Raw genomic sequence first — 17,035 nt, forward strand, 5'->3', positions numbered from 1 at the left:
GTTTTATTACGTTAAAATAATAATTTTTTTGGCCTTTTATGTTGCAATAACTAACCTATAAAAGTATTGATTGTCCTCCAATCTAGTGTATCTAACGATGGTTCTAACCTAATTTTGTCCTGCGTTTTCCATAAAACAGCTGACCTAACCTCACCTTTCATCTCTTGGGTAGTCAAGTCTATTGGATTGGTTATGTTTTCTCAAAAAGTTTTTAAACATTTGAAATAGTTTTTTTGCTAAATGGACGTGCTGATTGCAATTTTTCTACAGAAAATTACTTGAACAATATTATGGCAGTGTGTTTAAGAACATTTGCTGTAAGGTCTCTATTCAGTTTCCATGCTATCCATAGTTGGCAAGGCAGAAAGTTTAGGTGTGTATGATCAGTATAATCAATTTTAATTAATAATTAAATTCAGTTCCGTTCCACACTTATTTTTTTGTTAATAATGCTTTGATAATTATATTACTACAGCTGACAATTTTCAAAATTTTACCAAGTAATATTACAGCACATTTTCAGGTTAAGGTGTTAGGTCCTTCTGTCTGCCTAAAAGTTTATAATTAAATGTAATTATTGGTTAGTTAAGTAAAAACACCATTTGGAGTTTTTATTATTTTTCCAAGTTGACATGTTATAATAATAATAATTGTAAATAGTAATTTCTATAAAGTGAAATAAGATCTAAAATATTGTCTTGTTATCAAGAGAAGAGAGATATTTGCTTTACTTTTTCCGCCGTTTTATTTTAAAGGGGCTGGGTTTTTTTATTGGCCTTAACAAAATGTTTATTTATTCTATAAACTTATCATAAACTGGATTATTGCAGTCTGCTAAGTTTGATTTGGTATATTTGTACACAATGCTTAATGACAATGTAATCAATGTGTTTTAAAAGTTATTATAAAATTAAATAACCTATTTGGAAACTCTTTTAGTGTTTGCTCTTTCAAATCCAAGGAACTACTGCTTAGCAGTGACACTCACAGATTAAGTGAAATCAGAAATTTTCACATCAGTTACTTGTATTTCAAAAGAAGAAAAAATAAAGAAGAAAAGGTAGGGTTGTTGTGCATAATTTTTGCCTTGAGCCAAGCAGAAGCCTTAACATATTGTTACATATTTACAGAAAGCTCCCAGGATACTGGAGTACAATAAATCTAAGATTGAAGTGGTAGATGTATGGAAGGGTATAACATTGAATGAACTAGCTCAGATATTGAAAAAAGACATAGAACACATAAAAGAGTTATTTTTTAATGAAATCCAAAACCCAAATACTAAAATTGAGGATATAAAGCTTCTACAAATTGGTTTGAGGAGAGGAGGAAAGCAGATTAGAATAATAGGTTGTTTAGTATTGAAGATTTTTAGTGTGTATAGAAAGTGAAAATTTCAGCTAAATCTGGTAATGACAGAGAGCATAAAAAAGATGTGGTTGATTTACGACCACGGCCTCCACCCTCCAAAGAGGAACTTAAACCCAGACCGCCAGTAGTTACAGTCATGGGGCACGTAGATCACGGCAAAACAACGTTGTTAGACGCGTTACGTCATTCCAGTGTTGTGGATAAAGAGTTTGGTGGTATAACTCAACATATTGGGGCTTTTTTAGTCACTCTCGATTCCGGTAACATACTTTAATGACAAAAAGGCGCTGGTATGTAGCTGTTTAAATTTTAGGCGCCAAAATTACATTTTTGGATACGCCAGGACACGCGGCTTTCACGTCCATGAGAGCCAGAGGGGCTAATTTAACGGATATTGTTGTGTTAGTTGTGGCCGCTGATGACGGTGTTATGGAACAAACTGTAGAAAGTATCCGTATGGCTAAAAATGCCAAGGGTACACAGTGAAGCAATAGTTGTGTGATTTCGGTTTTGATTTTGTCCTTTTTAGTGCCTATTTTGGTAGCTATAAACAAAATAGACTCGCCAAAAGCAGATATCGAAAGAACAAAGCAAACGCTGCTGGAGGTTGGTATTCAGGTAGAGAGCCTTGGCGGTGACGTTCAAGCCGTTCCGATTTCAGCGTTGAAAAAGAAGAATCTCCATCAGTTGACGGAAGCTTTAATTCTGCAAGCTGAATTGCTGAATATCGGCGGCGATCCCACCGGACCAGTTGAGGCCGTAATCGTTGAAAGTAATCTTCATCCCACTAGAGGGAAATTAACCACTGTAGTTGTACAAAGAGGTATGTAAAAAATAGCAACAACAATAGCAAAAAGCAGTAAAATTGCTGCTAAAGTTTCTTATTGAGAGAGACTGTTCAAAAATTGTATTATATTAAGTATATTTATCAAATTGCTGAGTGAATAGTATTTTTTAGGTACATTAAAAAAAGGTAATATCCTTGTGGCTGGAACTGCAATGGCAAAAGTTCGATCTATAAAAGACGCTGACGGTGGCGTATTAGATCAAGTGCCTCCCGGTCATCCCGCTGAAATAGAAGGATGGCGCGATATGCCTGCCGCTGGTGAAATTGTGTTGGAAGCCGAATCAGAAAAACATGCAAAACAAGTCATTAAGGTAGGTCTACATTCCCATTCACTTATGTTTCTACTTTTGTCTTATTGTATAGGTCAGAGAGGATGAACTGGAACGACTTCGAGAGGAAAAAGACTTAAAAGTTATCAAACAAAAACAAACTGCTCATCAGCAGGAGTACAAAGAACAATTGGAGAAGAAGCGGCAAATGGGAAGGTTTAGAATGAGACCGCAAGGCCCCAGACCAAAGGAATATGCTGAAGGTCATTTATACTATTACATATGGTTAATTTTAATTAACAGATTTTTTACTACTGTTTCAGATGACGAATCACCTTCGTTAAACGTGATAATAAAAGCAGATGTGGATGGAACGTTAGAGGCAATTCTAGAAGTGTTAGACACGTACGAATCTGAGGAATGTCCGCTCGATATTATTCACTATGGAGTGGGTCCAATAACACCGACCGACGTAGAGCTAGCCAAAACGTTCAATTGTGTCATTTACACGTTTAACGTACCTTTGCCTAACCACCTACAGCCTGTAGTTGAGGAGAACCAAATTGAAGTGAAGAAACATAATGTAATATACAAGCTAATTGAAGACTTCAAGGAGGACATTAACAAAAGGTACCAGAGGTTATATAGTGGTAAATATTGATTCGCTCTAGCGGTCAAACAGTACAAGCATAGACATAAATGATAAGTACAGACAACCAGCGCAATGTAAAAAAAAATTAAAGTGGCACCCAAAAAGAAAGCTGTTTACGCTTCAAGGGCTTTCTAATGTATTTGGGCCGCTTCAGTTGTAGGTAAACTTAAGAGATGGCGCTAATACAGCTTGTCGTTGCAGACATAGTTGCCAACTTTTGCAGTATTTTCTATATTCCGCTTTCTTTTGCTATCCCATCTGAAACTGCGTAAGAAAGATCCTGAAAGTCACGTGACTCTTTTGATATTAAAAAATAGAATTTGTAATGTCACATGACAGTTTTAAATGTCAAAATGTTATTTGAAGGATCACGTAATCGTTTTTCAGTTTAACCTGATATTTTTAAAGACAGGCGACCCTCTTTACAGTGCAAATGGCCACGTGACAATCTTCAATTATTTTAACGTCAAAGCGAAATCCTAAAGGTCACGTGACTGTTTTAGATGTCAAAGTATTATTTGATGAGTCACCTGACTCGTTATAATGTGCAAACTTCAAAAGGTTTTTCCTAGTGTCTAGACAATTTATTCTATTGTAATAATGTAATGTAAGAGTCATTTGAAATATTTTTTGAAACACATTTTTTTAGTTTTTTCAAGAAAATTAGATATTTTAAGGTAAAATTGTACTACTTTTTTAACAAGTCTCTAAATAACTATAAAATAAATGTTTCACGAGATACACGTAGTCAGTGACATGTAAAGTGGTTGAAGCACTGTTTTGAATTTTGAATAACCCTGTAGAATACACATAACTTCCAGGTGATCATTGATCAAATATGATTAACGTTCACAACAATATATCAATGACAACTGTCAAATCAAAGTCATTTTTTTGCCACCAAAAAAAAAAGCAAATTAAACTGTAAAGAATCTTATTTTTTTGAGATATGTGATACGCGGTATACGCACACTGGCATTCCATTCATGTTACTCTACGCACAAACAACATGAACCGATCACCAGCAGCAGATGATTCTCTGCATCTTAATTTGGACAAAGAAATGGACTTCATGTCGACCACCCAACTGACGCTGGACAGTCCAGATATGGAGAAACTGGACAGCGATTTCCATTTGATTAGGGACACCATCAGAAAAACTTCACCTCGGAGCGCTTCTAGCGGTGCCTCATCAAGCGAAGTGTTTTCATCTTTAAGCCCCAAACCGTACGCGAAACGACCGAAATCATGCCGAACAAGCCCCCCAAATTCGTCGCATTTAAAAAGTGCGCTGCATCTCTCAAGCATTCCGCTTCCGGTTAAAAGTTCGGGTCCCATTAAAACTCAATCCCTAGTGAAAAACACCCAATCCAGCAGTAGAACCACGTCACAGTCCGTCAGCAGAACGAGCACAGTGCTCAGCAGGCACACTTTAGAAAAACAGTTCTTGCACAAAAACAAAGAGTATATGAAGATGAGAACAGACTTGATGGAGAAACAGAGACCTGTATTGGACATGTACCAGAAGCTAGTAAAGATTAAAAGACAGTTGGAAAAACTAGGAAAACTGGTCACCCTAGAAGATTTGAAATTCATACCTTTCACGGAATATAAACAACCCTTAAAAATCGAAGGAGGAGGGGAAGACGTCCCGACCGAGGTGATAACTGAAATGAAAAAATCTGTTTCTGAAATTCCTCGAACTCTGGAAGAAGTTTGTAGAAACTTACTGAGCAGAAGGAACCTCATCATTAACTTCCTAGAAAGTATCGTAACTTCTGGAGTCGATACCTCCGCACTGAGTGAAAGAATTGAGACTTTAAAAACTGAAGGTCAGAATCTACAGGAATCGCTTGACGGAATCATAGCAGAACATCAAGAAAAAATCGATAGACTAGTTGACAACTGGAAGGCGTTGTTAAGCATGAAGCAGACTAACAACAAGGTCAGCGACTTGGAGAAACAGTTAAAAGAACAAGAGCGGCTTACGCAAGAGTCACAACAAACTATCAAAGAAATGAAAAAAAAGCTTGATGAAAAACGCGGTTCACATGACAGTTCCATAACCGAACTAACTGGAACGATTAATTCCATGAAAACACACATTCAAAAACTTGAACACGACCTGGAAGTTGAACGTAAGAATAGTGCGGAAGTAAAAACGAGACACATTACAAATGTGCAAAGCGTCAAAACTATGAGGGCCAAAGTGACCAGTTTAGAGGAAACGAAAAAAATGTATGAAGCCACCAACACCGAGTTGCAACAAAAGATCAAGAATTTAGAAGACCAATTTAAACTAAAAGAAGCGCAGTGGCACAAAGAAAGGAATGAAATGAACAGAAAGTTAAAACACCAAGACAGCATTTTAAACAAACTGTCTACTGATAAAACAGAGTTTGAAACCACCATAGAAGCTCTGGAGGAAGAAAAGCTTACAACCGAAGAACAGTTGCGAAACACTATCGAGGACCTAAACAAACAGCTGAACAACCAACAGGACGAGTTAGAACGGATAAAAATTGAAAAAGAGGATGCCTTAGGTAAATGTGCCGCCTTCGAAGGTTACATAGCCCGAATAGGCTTGGAGTGCAAGGAAGAAATGAACAAGGTATGCTCTAGCATAGAATGGGGTAAAATAAAAAATCCTGCCACCCCAGAAATGGAACACTACATGACGGACATGGCTAGTGAGTTGAGGATTCGGGAATTGGAAGACACGATACGGAAAATGCAAGATGAACGTGTCCATCACGTTAAAGAGATGGTGGAAATAGAAGAACAAAAGAACAGCGAACCTACCGAAGTGAAAAAACAGCTTTACAAACAACAAGAGTGCATCACTAAATACCAGCTTCTATTGGAAGAAAGTGAAAACAAGCTGAAAGAAAAATCTACCGAAGTCGCAAACTTGCGCTCCGAAATCACCCAACTGAAAGTGCGGCAAGAAGCTTTAGAAGAACAAAATTACAGCTGTCCTACTGAACAACTTCAAAAAATGGTTGAAGAAGGACGTCAAAAACTCAACGAACTCATGAGAAAGTCCATTGAAAGTGAACAGAAACTAGAACACTACGCCCACGTAATAGAACGACAAACTCATCAAATGAGCGAAATGGAAAACCTTCTAAGATACCGTGAGAACATGGCTGGGGTACTGAAAGCTTCCAGAGACGAACTGGTGCTAGAAAAAGAGAGTTTAACCAGATATTCACAGGAAATGAGAACGGTGCTGGCCGAAGTTACGAAAGAGGGTAAAATGAAAGATCGTCTGATCAAGGAACTGCAAGACAAAATCGATTTGCGGGAACGTCAAATCAGCAAACTGGAAAAAGAGGTCAGAGAACTGGAAGCCAACTTAATGCTCACAAACGAGAAACGATTCAAATTGCAAGAAACGATTGGATCGATGGAAAAAGAGTTGCAAAGCACCAAAGCGCACATTAATCAATTGGCAGACATAAACTCGAGAAACGGGCGACAGAAACTGAAGCCCTTTTGACTATTTTCAAACCTTTAAATTGTGTGTGAAAAATACGTTTTCCTTTTTGATTGTAATTTATTCTTGGGTAGTAAACAATTGACTGAATCGAAATTGCTTTTATTTCTTTATTAAATTTCATCCTACTACTAGTCAATTATTCAACGATTTAAACATTTTTTTATTCACTCTGAATGACATTCGCCTATATATTTTTTTTGTTTGATAATGGATTTCGCCCTCTTGGGCACTCATCCAGGTCAAGTTAAATAATTTTTTTTTATTATTATTTCAACACACAATAAATATAAGAAGTCGAAATTTAATAACACTAATTAAACTATTTCATAACAGTTTTTTAGTAATTTATTGTCCTAGGTTACCGCAAAAAGAGGTGGAAGAGATTTTGGGAGAAGCGGAGGTGTTGCAGCAATTCGAAATTAACAAGGGCCGCAAGTTGGTGCCGGTGGCGGGCAGTCGGTGTATAAGTGGTATTTTGAAACGGAATGCTCTTTTCAGAGTCGAGAGAAGCGGGATGGTTATTCACGAAGGTATAAGTCATTTACTTTGATGTTTTTAGAGGAGATAAAACAGTACATTGTAATTTTATTATTTTATTTCTTAGGGCCATTATTATCAATGCGTCATCTTAAAAGTGAAGCCGACGTAATTAAAGCCGATACAGAATGTGGTCTCCAGCTAGAGAATCAGGAGGTGACCTTTGAGAAGGGAGATAAAATTATATGTTTTGAAAGGAAAATGGTAAGCCAAGAAACTGATTGGAACCCTGGATTTTAGTTATATTTATTCCCCAAGTAGTGTTGTTATAAAGTTTCTGTAAATAAAGATCATATAGTGTTTTTAAGGCTTTTGTTGAAAAAGAATCTTTAATAAATTGCCTCAAGTCTTAAATATTTGACAACAAATTAGTAGTCAACTTACAAAATAATAAATAAAACTTAATGATTTAGTCCTAACATTTACGTGTTCTTTAACGTCTCAATAAGTAGGTCCATCAGTCTAGATAGCCGACTTCGAATTTGGCCGATCGTTCTATTGGGTAATTTATCCGAAATAATTTGTAGTGCGTACTCTTTGTCGTCCTCTTTCTGCAATGTTTCCAATATAATTGTATCTTCTTCTCGTCGCCATGGAGGTTCATCGTTTGTATTGCTGTCGCTCTGGGATCCTTTGCTTTCGCTTTCTGCCGACGAGCTCGAGTCATCCGACTCGAAATTGTCTTGCGACGATTCTTCTAGATATATTTCTGTCAAAAATACATATTTATCACAGCACAGTCTCATTCGATAATTAATGAAATTTGCCAATTGAATTAAAATTAATTTCTTAGCAAATACTTGTTGTGATTACAGTACAGAATGGTAGCAAGTTATTTCCGTACATTTCTACCATAAACTTACCGGGTTCTGACTCTGTTGTCTGATGTCCGGGAGTTGAAGGTTTCTCCAAAGACTCCCCTGAAGAATCCATACATTCATCCGTCGATTTCCCGCGATTTTCTTCGCTCGTTTCGTGCTCACTCTCCTCAATGTCGGCCACGACACGAAAGTCATCGTTCTTCTCCGGTCCATCACCATCCTTAATACTAGAAAATTCCATATCGGTAGGTTCTACTTTTTCCACCACAGAAGTCACTACGTCCTCTACTTTTGGAGTCACTTTTTCAATCTCAATCGTTTTAATTTCCTCCTTTCGTAACCTTTTTCCCGAGTACGTCCTTCTTCTAGATTTAATTGGGTCTTTCATTTCTGGCACATCACTGCCGCTTCTAGCCGGAGATTTCTTCGGTGATGATGGTTTGAGTTCTTGTTGGTATTTGGGATTGGTTACCTTTTTCCGCTTTCTAGGTGTACGTTGAGATACTACTGATTTTTTGCGTTTTCCGAATTCCTCGTCTTCTGTATCCTAAAGTCAACAACTCTAATAAAAAAACTACTGAAATGACCAGAAACCCTTCCAGTAATTTATAAATTCAGTTTAGGCACACCTCTTCTAAAGTTTCCTTAGACGTTCCGCTAATCAATTTGTTTGGACTAATTTCAGAGCGTTTTCTCCTGATGCTAGTCAGAGATGAAGTGGCTGATTTGCCCATTAACCTTAAATTATGGCTTACATGAGGACTAGTTTTAAACGTAACTGTGGCCGGTTGAAAGCTCCTGCCAGCTGCTAAGTATAGTTTTCCATTAGCAAACTAAAATTTTATATTTTAAGAAACTCCCCATTATAAGTCGCCTTTTTCCCAACCTTTAAACCACAGGAATTACAATGCTTCAATCTGCTTTTATATTCATTATCTTCGATTCGGTGACAATGACAAATACAGTTGGGACCTCCGTATTTATCTTCGGTATTAGGAACAACAAAAGTTTCATATAATTCCTCATTCTCACCTCTGGCTAGTTCTTTGTTAAGGTCTAAAGTTTCGTAGGGACCTTCTAGCAAACTGAAATTAAAGTAATATTTTTATTAGAGTAAAGCATATTCTGCCACAATGATATTGCAAACTTAGTCACTTTTTATAAAAAAACCTACATAGCAAAACAAAAAACTTACATACCTGGGTGGTGGTCGTTCATCAGGAAAATTCTGCAAAAACAAATCCATTAAAATTGCATTTCCTTTCAACATAGGCACTATAGTGCTTTTGATTTTTTCCGTGTTAACATCTTGAGCTTTTGCCAGGTCCTGCATGGTATTATAAATCTTTTTCAATTGACTGGGTTGATCTTTCAAGTAAATTTCAAGTTTGCGTAAGAATTTAACGCGAGCCTGTAACTCTAGCCAGGGCATCAATTGACCGACGGCGCTTGCTTCTTTTTCTTTAAGAAAAAACAGAAAATCTTCGGCCAGTTCATAGTATTTCGGTCGCAGTATTGCCTGCACGTCTCGGTACAGATCTACAGCGTCTCCAGATTCGAAATCATTTAACACTTGCATTATTTTGTTATAGTCTTCCAGGTCTAGGGATTCTCGCAGTTTGTCATAATATGCGATAGCAAACACTGAAATTGGATCAATTTTACTAATATATTTTTTTTAATAGTACAGAAAATAAAGTATTACTTTCATTTTTGTATTTTTCACTATCTATACTGTCAGGTGTGGCAACAGAGAGATTAGTAAGAAAATCTTTTCTTAGTTTGTTTTTTTTTCTTTCAGAAGTGGAAACTTTCTTTTTTGCATTTGGTTTCACTTCTGAATTTATTATTGTACTACTGGTCAGAACGTTTCTGTCATCCAAATTATCCTAAAAATATTGAAAAGCAATATAGTCCTAGACCACTATAATCTTACTGTAATAGTTAAAAATCAAAATTATTACAGAAAGTCCATAATTCTAATCACAAGTTTCACTCACCCTTACTTTTGAATATTATTGAAGCTAATAAATGTTATAGGTAACATGGTTAAAATAATAGTCAAGTAGTAGTATTTAAATGAAAAACTCTCAGGGTCACAGCAAAAAACTATTAAAAAAAAAACCAAGTCTGTCTTCAACACTTTCTCTGAGTTTTAACTGTATGAGATATTTAAAAAATGGCTTCTTCAAATCATTAAGGTACGTAAATTATTTTTAATCTGTACTCGATTTGGTAGTCAAAAACTGGTCCATTATTAATGTAAAATTTTTATGATTGAGAATCTTGAAAATTCAGAATAAAGTTGACCTATCACCCACTACAACTAAATCTTGCACAACAATTACTGATCAACAAATGTAAATTAACAGTTCTTCTTACCTTCCCAGAAGTTGAACTGTGTGCACTACTATTCTTTACATCCTGTTCATCACATTGTGACATTTGACATATCTGAATATTACTAGAATTGCGACAAAACTCAACCTCTGTACTGGCATTTTCTTTCTGAAAACTACTAGTTATGGTGGAGAACTCCAAGTTTCTTGAAACTTTTGACTTTTTCTCATCAGATGTTTTATTTTCTGACTTTTTAGGACTATCAACTATATCATTACCACCAACTGCATCAACCACTTTGGTTGTGTCAGGGTCTATAACTTCACTTGATTCATGATCAACAGTTTTCACTGGTGTAATTAAGTTGGGCATATCAAGTAAATCTTTAGGGTGATTTGTTTTAGTATTTGACTCTTTGGTTGATACTTGTCCTTCAACTTGAAGAAAAAATCTCACAAGTTTTTCACAGGGTATTGACCTTAAAAAGATTGAGACAAACTGTTCAAGACTGGTAGAAGATTTGGATCCAAGTTTAGTTTGATGAGTTTTATGTGCACAAGTTGTCAATGCTTTTCTCTTGGTTGTCCCAGACTCATGGAAAATAATATCTCTTCCTTTGATTGCTATATAGTCAGAACTATCTGTACTGGCAGTCCCATTTTTTATCTCAATCAGTAAAGATGCTTTTTGTTTTGTTTTTCTGGCTTTTTTTGGCTTTGGCTTCAATGGGGGGCTTGGAAATATCAAATTTCCAGTTGTATTTCCAGTAGGCACTGGACCTGTTAATAATATAATTTGTTGATTCGTTACCTAAAATAAAAACCCAAACTACCTGAACACTTTGCATACAGACAGAATCACTTAATTTAACTAATATTTATATACTTTTGTTTGTTAGAATTAATTGATTGATTGTTTATTCTTTTTTTATCTTAAATTTATTTGACAGATTTCTGATTTGAATTTGAATTTTGATTTTTGACAGTTGTCATTGAATCTAGCCCCTACCTACTAGAGCAAATACGCTCATTTAGCTAAACTTAATCTAAACCATTGGTTTTTCTAAATTCTAGAGAATAAACGAAAAAACCTCGTGATAGAATATCGACTTGTTCACAATTTTGCTCTATACAACAGGGGAGAATTAAAAAATATATATTATTAGAAACTAATACTCCAGACAAAAATATTACTTCAATTGAAACGTTTTTTTTTCCACATAATTTATGATGTAATCCTGTAGACATTGCACTAAAAACCGAGTATAAAATATGTAACAGAATCTGTATTATAAAATTTGATAAACCCAAGATGAAAACCCAATTCAACAGTTAACAAAACATTAACATGCACTATAGTTCTTATTAGTTTATTTGTCCTCCCAGCGATCAGCAGCCAGATCAGCTGATAACACTCAACTCAAGTAGTGACATTTACCATTTACTGACAACTGACAGCCTTGATAAAGTTAGGTTAAATAATACTGGAGACTGGACCACTGACCAGTGGAGTCAATAACAAAACATTGCACAACTATAAATATAAAACAATTCTTTTCTCAAGTTAAACACTCATTATTTAAAGCAAGTTCTATCATAAAACTTTCATCATGGACGATCTTAAAATAGAAGAGATGGATTTATATGAAATGCTGGATATTCCACCTTCAAGCAGCCCTGGAGACATTAAGAAGGCATACAGGAAAAAAGCCTTACAATGCCATCCAGACAAAAACCCTGATGATCCGGAGGCGGCCAGAAAATTTCATCAGCTCTCAAAAATACTGGAAATACTAACTGATGAAGCTGCTAAAACTGCATATGACAAAGTATTGAAAGGCAGAAAAGAAGCTGCTATAAGACACCAGGAACTGGATGGAAAACGACGAAAACTGAAAGACGAGTTAGAAGATAGAGAAAGACGAGCAGGGAAAGGCCCGCAAAAAAGTGAAGCGCAAAAGCTACATGAAGAAATTGAGAGGTTACGCAAAGAAGGATCTCGTCAAGTTCAAGAAGAAATTGAAAAGGTTTTGAAAGAAGTGAATGCTGAAAAAAACAAATTTGAAACTGAGTGGGACAGTTCAAATAATCGTATAAAAATTAAGTGGCAAGCAGATAAAAAAGACCCAAAAAATGGAGGTTATACACAGGAAATGTTACACAGGTTTCTATCCAAGTATGGAGAAATACAAGCTTTAGTTATGTCACCTAAAAAAACTGGCAGTGCTTTAGTAGAGTTTAAAGACCAGAAGGCTGCAGAGATGGCATTGGATTTGGAGCTGGGATTAGCTGAAAACCCCCTAAAGTTTGAATGGGTTAATGGACCCCCTAAAAATGCTTCAAATAAACCAAAAAGTGATTTAATCAAAGACACAGACTTTGAAAGTGTGACGTTAATGAATTTAAGGCGAGCTGAAGAGCGAAAACGCCTGATTGAACAAATGATGGCTGAAGATGATGCAAGCTGATATGATGAAAGTAATTTTGGTAAAAAAATAAACATATTTTTCTTACCATTTGAGTTCTTGTTGCATATGGGTAAATGTAATCCTTCCATTGTGTGGGTAATTCCTCAGGTAGCCTTTTGCAAGGTGGTACTAGCTGATTTAAAGGGTACACATAATGTACCAATGGCTTAAGTTTTCCATACAACATGTATTGTTGTATTGGATTAGTGGCAACTCTTGGATGTTTGCATTGATAAATGTGCTTTAATATATTTTGCACACTTCTGTGCGGCATCAAATTATCTTTTATATGACTAACTATTTGTTTTAAACATAGTACATGTTTTTGTTCATGACTCAGAAATTCTTTATACATATCTATGGCAAACACTAGTAAGCTAGAAGTAAAAATTATATTATATTAATAATTGTAACTGTGTTTTAAGATTCCAATGCTCTTACTAGTCTTCAGCATCCGTAAATCTACATATATTTCCTGAAAACTGTTCTGATTTAAATGGGATCTTTGGCAATAAACTGGGGTATAAGAAAACCTCACTGTTTGAAATTGTTTCTAAAACAAGTTTTGGGAAAGTAACCAAATATTCCCAGTTTCCAGCCATTTTGTACTGTATCGATTTGAACAATTCTGTTTGAACATGCCTGAAATGAGCCATCATCTCAAAGCCACAGTAATTGCTTGCTTTGTCACTTCACTTACTCTTTAGTTTTCTTAACTTCATTGGAATTCGATGCAGTTAATGTAGTCCAATAATCAACGAGATGTAATGCGGGAATTAAATTGACAGGTCTGAAAGCTGAGAAGCACTTTCCCTCACTGAGAAACTTTAAGTTTAGCTGAAAACCAAGTAATGGATAATCTGCTGCAAACTTGTTGAAAACTCCCTTATATAATTAGAAACCAGTTCTTTCCGTTCATTAATAGTATAAATCTGTATGTATTTTGAATAATAATTAACACTTACTAAATATTCTTTGATTTTTCCACTATACTCATGAAATTCAGGATGTTCATAGGTCAGAATAAAATTCTGGGTGAGCATTTGAATATGTTGCCTCATTTGCTGTTCCAAAATACACAGCTGATCATGACTAAAGTTTACATCAAACATACTGTTGGGAGCAGTTTTATCCTAGGAAAGTAACTTTTAATAATAAGTTAGTATTAGTAGCATAATTTAAACTACATTTTTCTCTTTGCTTAACGCGTTCATTTCATGTTGAGTAGTATTACCATACTCTTCAGATTGCTGTAAATCATTTGTTTCATTGCACATACTTTGATTTTCAAGCAAACTACTATCTGTAGGATTTGAGTAGACTGATTGCTCTAGATTGTCATTCAGGTACTCAAACAGTTCTTCCCACAGTTGTTTTACCTAAAAAAAGACCCATAACACTGTTCACATCATCATCACATCTATCAGACAACAAACTTCTTTTTTGGTGATTTTAACGGCTTTATCAATCCTAAAATCCTCATTATCAATATGATTTATTTCATCATCAGCCATTATATTATATTCAGGATCCTGTTCTTCATCCTCTGTAGGTTTAATCACTTCTTCTAAAGGCTCAGTAAATTCCTAAAAATGTTTTTTTTTACAAATAACTCAACTTCTTTACATTTATAACATTACTTGCAAAAATTGCTTCCAGTCATCATCATCGCAATCCATATCGTACATATCAGTTGTAATGTCCGGTGGAATAAAACTTTTTTCGAGTTCTTCTAAAGGTGTAGAGCTTAAATTTATTTTCGATCTTGTTCTTAGCGCTACATTGGCCGCTTCCTCCTCCTCTTCCTAAAAACAAAGGTTTCCTTTACTTCTTAATATTCATCAAAACAAAGTAAATCACCTGGGATGTTTTTGGTGGGGGTATTTTAAAAACCCCGTCATCCGTGTAATTAGTGGTTTGTGTTTGAGTGGCATGGTCTTCGGTGCTCACTGGTGCTGGTGGCGTTGGTGGTGGCAAAGACCCTATATCACTTTCACTAGCAGCGGAATGATCGTCTTTGTCATCGTCACTCTTAGGAAACAAGCACACTTGAAACTCAATTTAGACAATGATATCTATTTGGTACCTCTTCTTCACCCGGCACATATTCATCCCCAGAGTCATCTTCTTTTAGGTCTTCTCCAATTAATACTTGAGTTTCAGGCAAAGGTGCTGGTGAAGCCCATGGTATATTGACCGGAGTTAATGGAATGACATTTGCTGATAGTAATTCCCTACATTTCAAATGTTTTCGTGTAATTGACTAATTAAGAGATTTGATGGATGTAAACAATAGTTTTTTCTGTTTATCTATTAAATATATGGAAAGCAAAGATATCCATCTGGAGGATGAGGTTTTACTAAATGAGGACTAGATATGTGCAAGTTTTTTTTATTATAAACTGCTCATCATGCCAAATAACACAATGAATCTTTTAGCAAACTTTTAAATTCTCCTTCAATGTTCTAGGTTGATTTATCAACTTTTTGCTAATGACCTGATTGCACCTTAAGCAATTTAATATTATATTTTATTCAATGCCTCCTATACACAGAATAAGCACAAGAGGCACAAGTTGTTGCAAATAGAATTAAGCAACTTGTCTTTAACATAAAGAGTGTTTCCTAGGCCAAATTATTGACAAACAAAATAGGCCTTTGCTCTTACATAATGTTGGATTCAATAATTATTCTTTAAACCAATAATTTTATTAGAAAACTGACTAAAACCACTTGAGTTATTGGAGTGAGAAACACCTTGACTAGAAGCATAATATCTCAAATCCCATGAAAAATAAAACTAGAAGTGAAAAGTTAAATAGAGAACTAGAGAGAACCTTAGAGAGAACAACATGATATTGAGATTATAGTGTTCCACTTTACCAATTTTAAATAGAGAATTCTCTCATTATTTTGAGGTGATACCTAGTATAAGTACAAAGCCTAAGCTAGTATTAAATTAAAGCTACTAAAATAAAATTTTACTCACTTGGCTTTAGATCTTGTAAGTTTTGGTTCAAAAGGGACATTTTGAACTCCTTCACTTTCTCTCTCAACTGTACTTCTGTCAAGAAAAGCCCTAACATATTCATTGGTCAGAACTTGTTTTATAATGGTTTTTACATTGAAGACAGTGAGATTTGATCTTCTTGCTTTCTCATTAAGCTGCTTATCAAGTTCAGCCTCAATAGAATTAAAAATGGACTCATTCTGTTTGTCTGCTGGAATTGGGCTGGAAGAACGATTTGGGACTAATGTGGAATCCAAGTCTGTATCCACATCACTGTCTGACTCCTCTATTGTGGTATCTAAATTGTCTGTGAGGTCCACAGACTTTTCTGTATTCTCATTTTCTTCCATGTTTAATGGAATTTTGCATTTCAGTTAGTTTAAAGTTTACTAAATTCGCAATTAACACCTCGCGCTAAAATACAATCAAATGTTCTATTCTAGTACAGTTCTTATACAATTTTTAGTTTGAAACTAAATAATCAAGAAAAATAGAAGATCTAACCTCAAACCATAAAACAGTCAAAATCAAAATAAGAACAAATATGACACATGACACATTGACCTGCATATGCCCCGTTCAGTTTGACGTTCCATACAGGGTTACTTGAATTATTGCCGAGCGAATTTACTTTGACAACATGACAACTGGTCAAATTATTGTTAGGAATTTGGCCTATTATCCTATTATTTGGTTGGTCTTCTGATTTAGGTGTCAGTGTTGGTAATAATAGGTGTGTTCGCAGAGAGGTACTCCAACTAGTAATCAGAGAGAGAATCAGATACATCCATTGGCGACAAATCACAAAACGTCATAGTCACGTGAGCATTCAACAAATGAAGCTTGACATTTACTGAGTTTCTGAGCTGCTGAGCTGGAAACCAGTCACCAGTCAGGGATTGCCTCTGCGGACAGACTTAATGATGTTCGTAATCCTAATTCCTAACATTATGAAATACCTATAATGGAACACATGAGTCGTAATTTCCATTATGTATTTAAAATTACGTGATATTTTATCGGTTCATAGCTGGCAATCGGTGATGTACGATGTTATTTATCAATACAATAATACAAACCCAACCTGAACAAATAGTGACAATTCTTATTGAACTCACATCGTGGAAAAATTTATAAGGAAACAAGAAACAATAACAATAATAAACGCGTGGTGGGATACTCCAGTGGCTATAAAATTTCTAATCTAAAAATCGGCCAC

The 17,035-nt window shown here is 35.4% G+C and overlaps 4 protein-coding genes across 9 annotated transcripts; 3 read left to right on the top strand and 1 right to left on the bottom strand.

Moving 5' to 3' along the window:
- The first annotated feature begins 85 nt into the window (after nucleotides 1-85).
- mIF2 (mitochondrial translation initiation factor 2) lies at nucleotides 86-7,480 on the top strand. Of its 2 annotated transcripts, XM_081972799.1 has the most exons (11): nucleotides 86-373; nucleotides 940-1,060; nucleotides 1,131-1,350; nucleotides 1,401-1,631; nucleotides 1,685-1,846; nucleotides 1,901-2,194; nucleotides 2,330-2,529; nucleotides 2,582-2,750; nucleotides 2,811-3,117; nucleotides 6,999-7,171; nucleotides 7,246-7,480. In XM_081972799.1, exons 1-11 carry the CDS (start codon nucleotides 291-293, stop codon nucleotides 7,416-7,418), a joined length of 2,133 nt encoding a protein of 710 aa, XP_081828925.1. In that variant the 5' UTR covers nucleotides 86-290; the 3' UTR covers nucleotides 7,419-7,480. The 2 variants fall into 2 exon arrangements, with proteins under 2 accessions (XP_081828925.1, XP_081828926.1); XM_081972800.1 differs by lacking the exons at nucleotides 940-1,060; nucleotides 1,131-1,350.
- LOC145724485 (uncharacterized) lies at nucleotides 4,001-6,728 on the top strand. The gene has a single exon (XM_081972787.1). The coding sequence runs from the start codon at nucleotides 4,149-4,151 to the stop codon at nucleotides 6,639-6,641; it is 2,493 nt and encodes an 830-aa protein (XP_081828913.1). The 5' UTR covers nucleotides 4,001-4,148; the 3' UTR covers nucleotides 6,642-6,728.
- On the bottom strand, nucleotides 7,476-16,845 carry mute (gon-4 like protein muscle wasted). Of its 5 annotated transcripts, none has more exons than XM_081972779.1 (18): nucleotides 16,321-16,845; nucleotides 15,796-16,230; nucleotides 14,893-15,040; nucleotides 14,667-14,837; nucleotides 14,447-14,611; nucleotides 14,243-14,392; nucleotides 13,994-14,185; nucleotides 13,772-13,939; nucleotides 13,507-13,643; nucleotides 13,248-13,448; nucleotides 12,853-13,183; nucleotides 10,382-11,149; nucleotides 9,705-9,888; nucleotides 9,199-9,643; nucleotides 8,886-9,084; nucleotides 8,629-8,832; nucleotides 8,042-8,546; nucleotides 7,476-7,887 (listed from the first exon to the last, which is right to left on the bottom strand). In XM_081972779.1, exons 2-18 carry the CDS (start codon nucleotides 16,164-16,166, stop codon nucleotides 7,601-7,603), a joined length of 4,626 nt encoding a protein of 1,541 aa, XP_081828905.1. In that variant the 5' UTR covers nucleotides 16,167-16,230; nucleotides 16,321-16,845; the 3' UTR covers nucleotides 7,476-7,600. The 5 variants fall into 5 exon arrangements, with proteins under 5 accessions (XP_081828905.1, XP_081828906.1, XP_081828904.1 ...); XM_081972780.1 differs by having other exon boundaries at nucleotides 13,248-13,281; nucleotides 13,345-13,448; nucleotides 15,796-16,845; XM_081972778.1 differs by having other exon boundaries at nucleotides 15,796-16,845.
- On the top strand, nucleotides 11,836-12,854 carry LOC145724499 (dnaJ homolog subfamily C member 17). Its single transcript, XM_081972816.1, has one exon. The coding sequence runs from the start codon at nucleotides 11,949-11,951 to the stop codon at nucleotides 12,804-12,806; it is 858 nt and encodes a 285-aa protein (XP_081828942.1). The 5' UTR covers nucleotides 11,836-11,948; the 3' UTR covers nucleotides 12,807-12,854.
- Nucleotides 16,846-17,035: the final 190 nt, after the last annotated feature.

The sequence above is a fragment of the Ips typographus genome, linkage group LG2 (assembly GCF_016097725.1).
Source record: "Ips typographus isolate SLU linkage group LG2, UJ_Ityp_2.0, whole genome shotgun sequence".
Classification (NCBI taxonomy): Eukaryota; Metazoa; Arthropoda; class Insecta; order Coleoptera; family Curculionidae; genus Ips; species Ips typographus.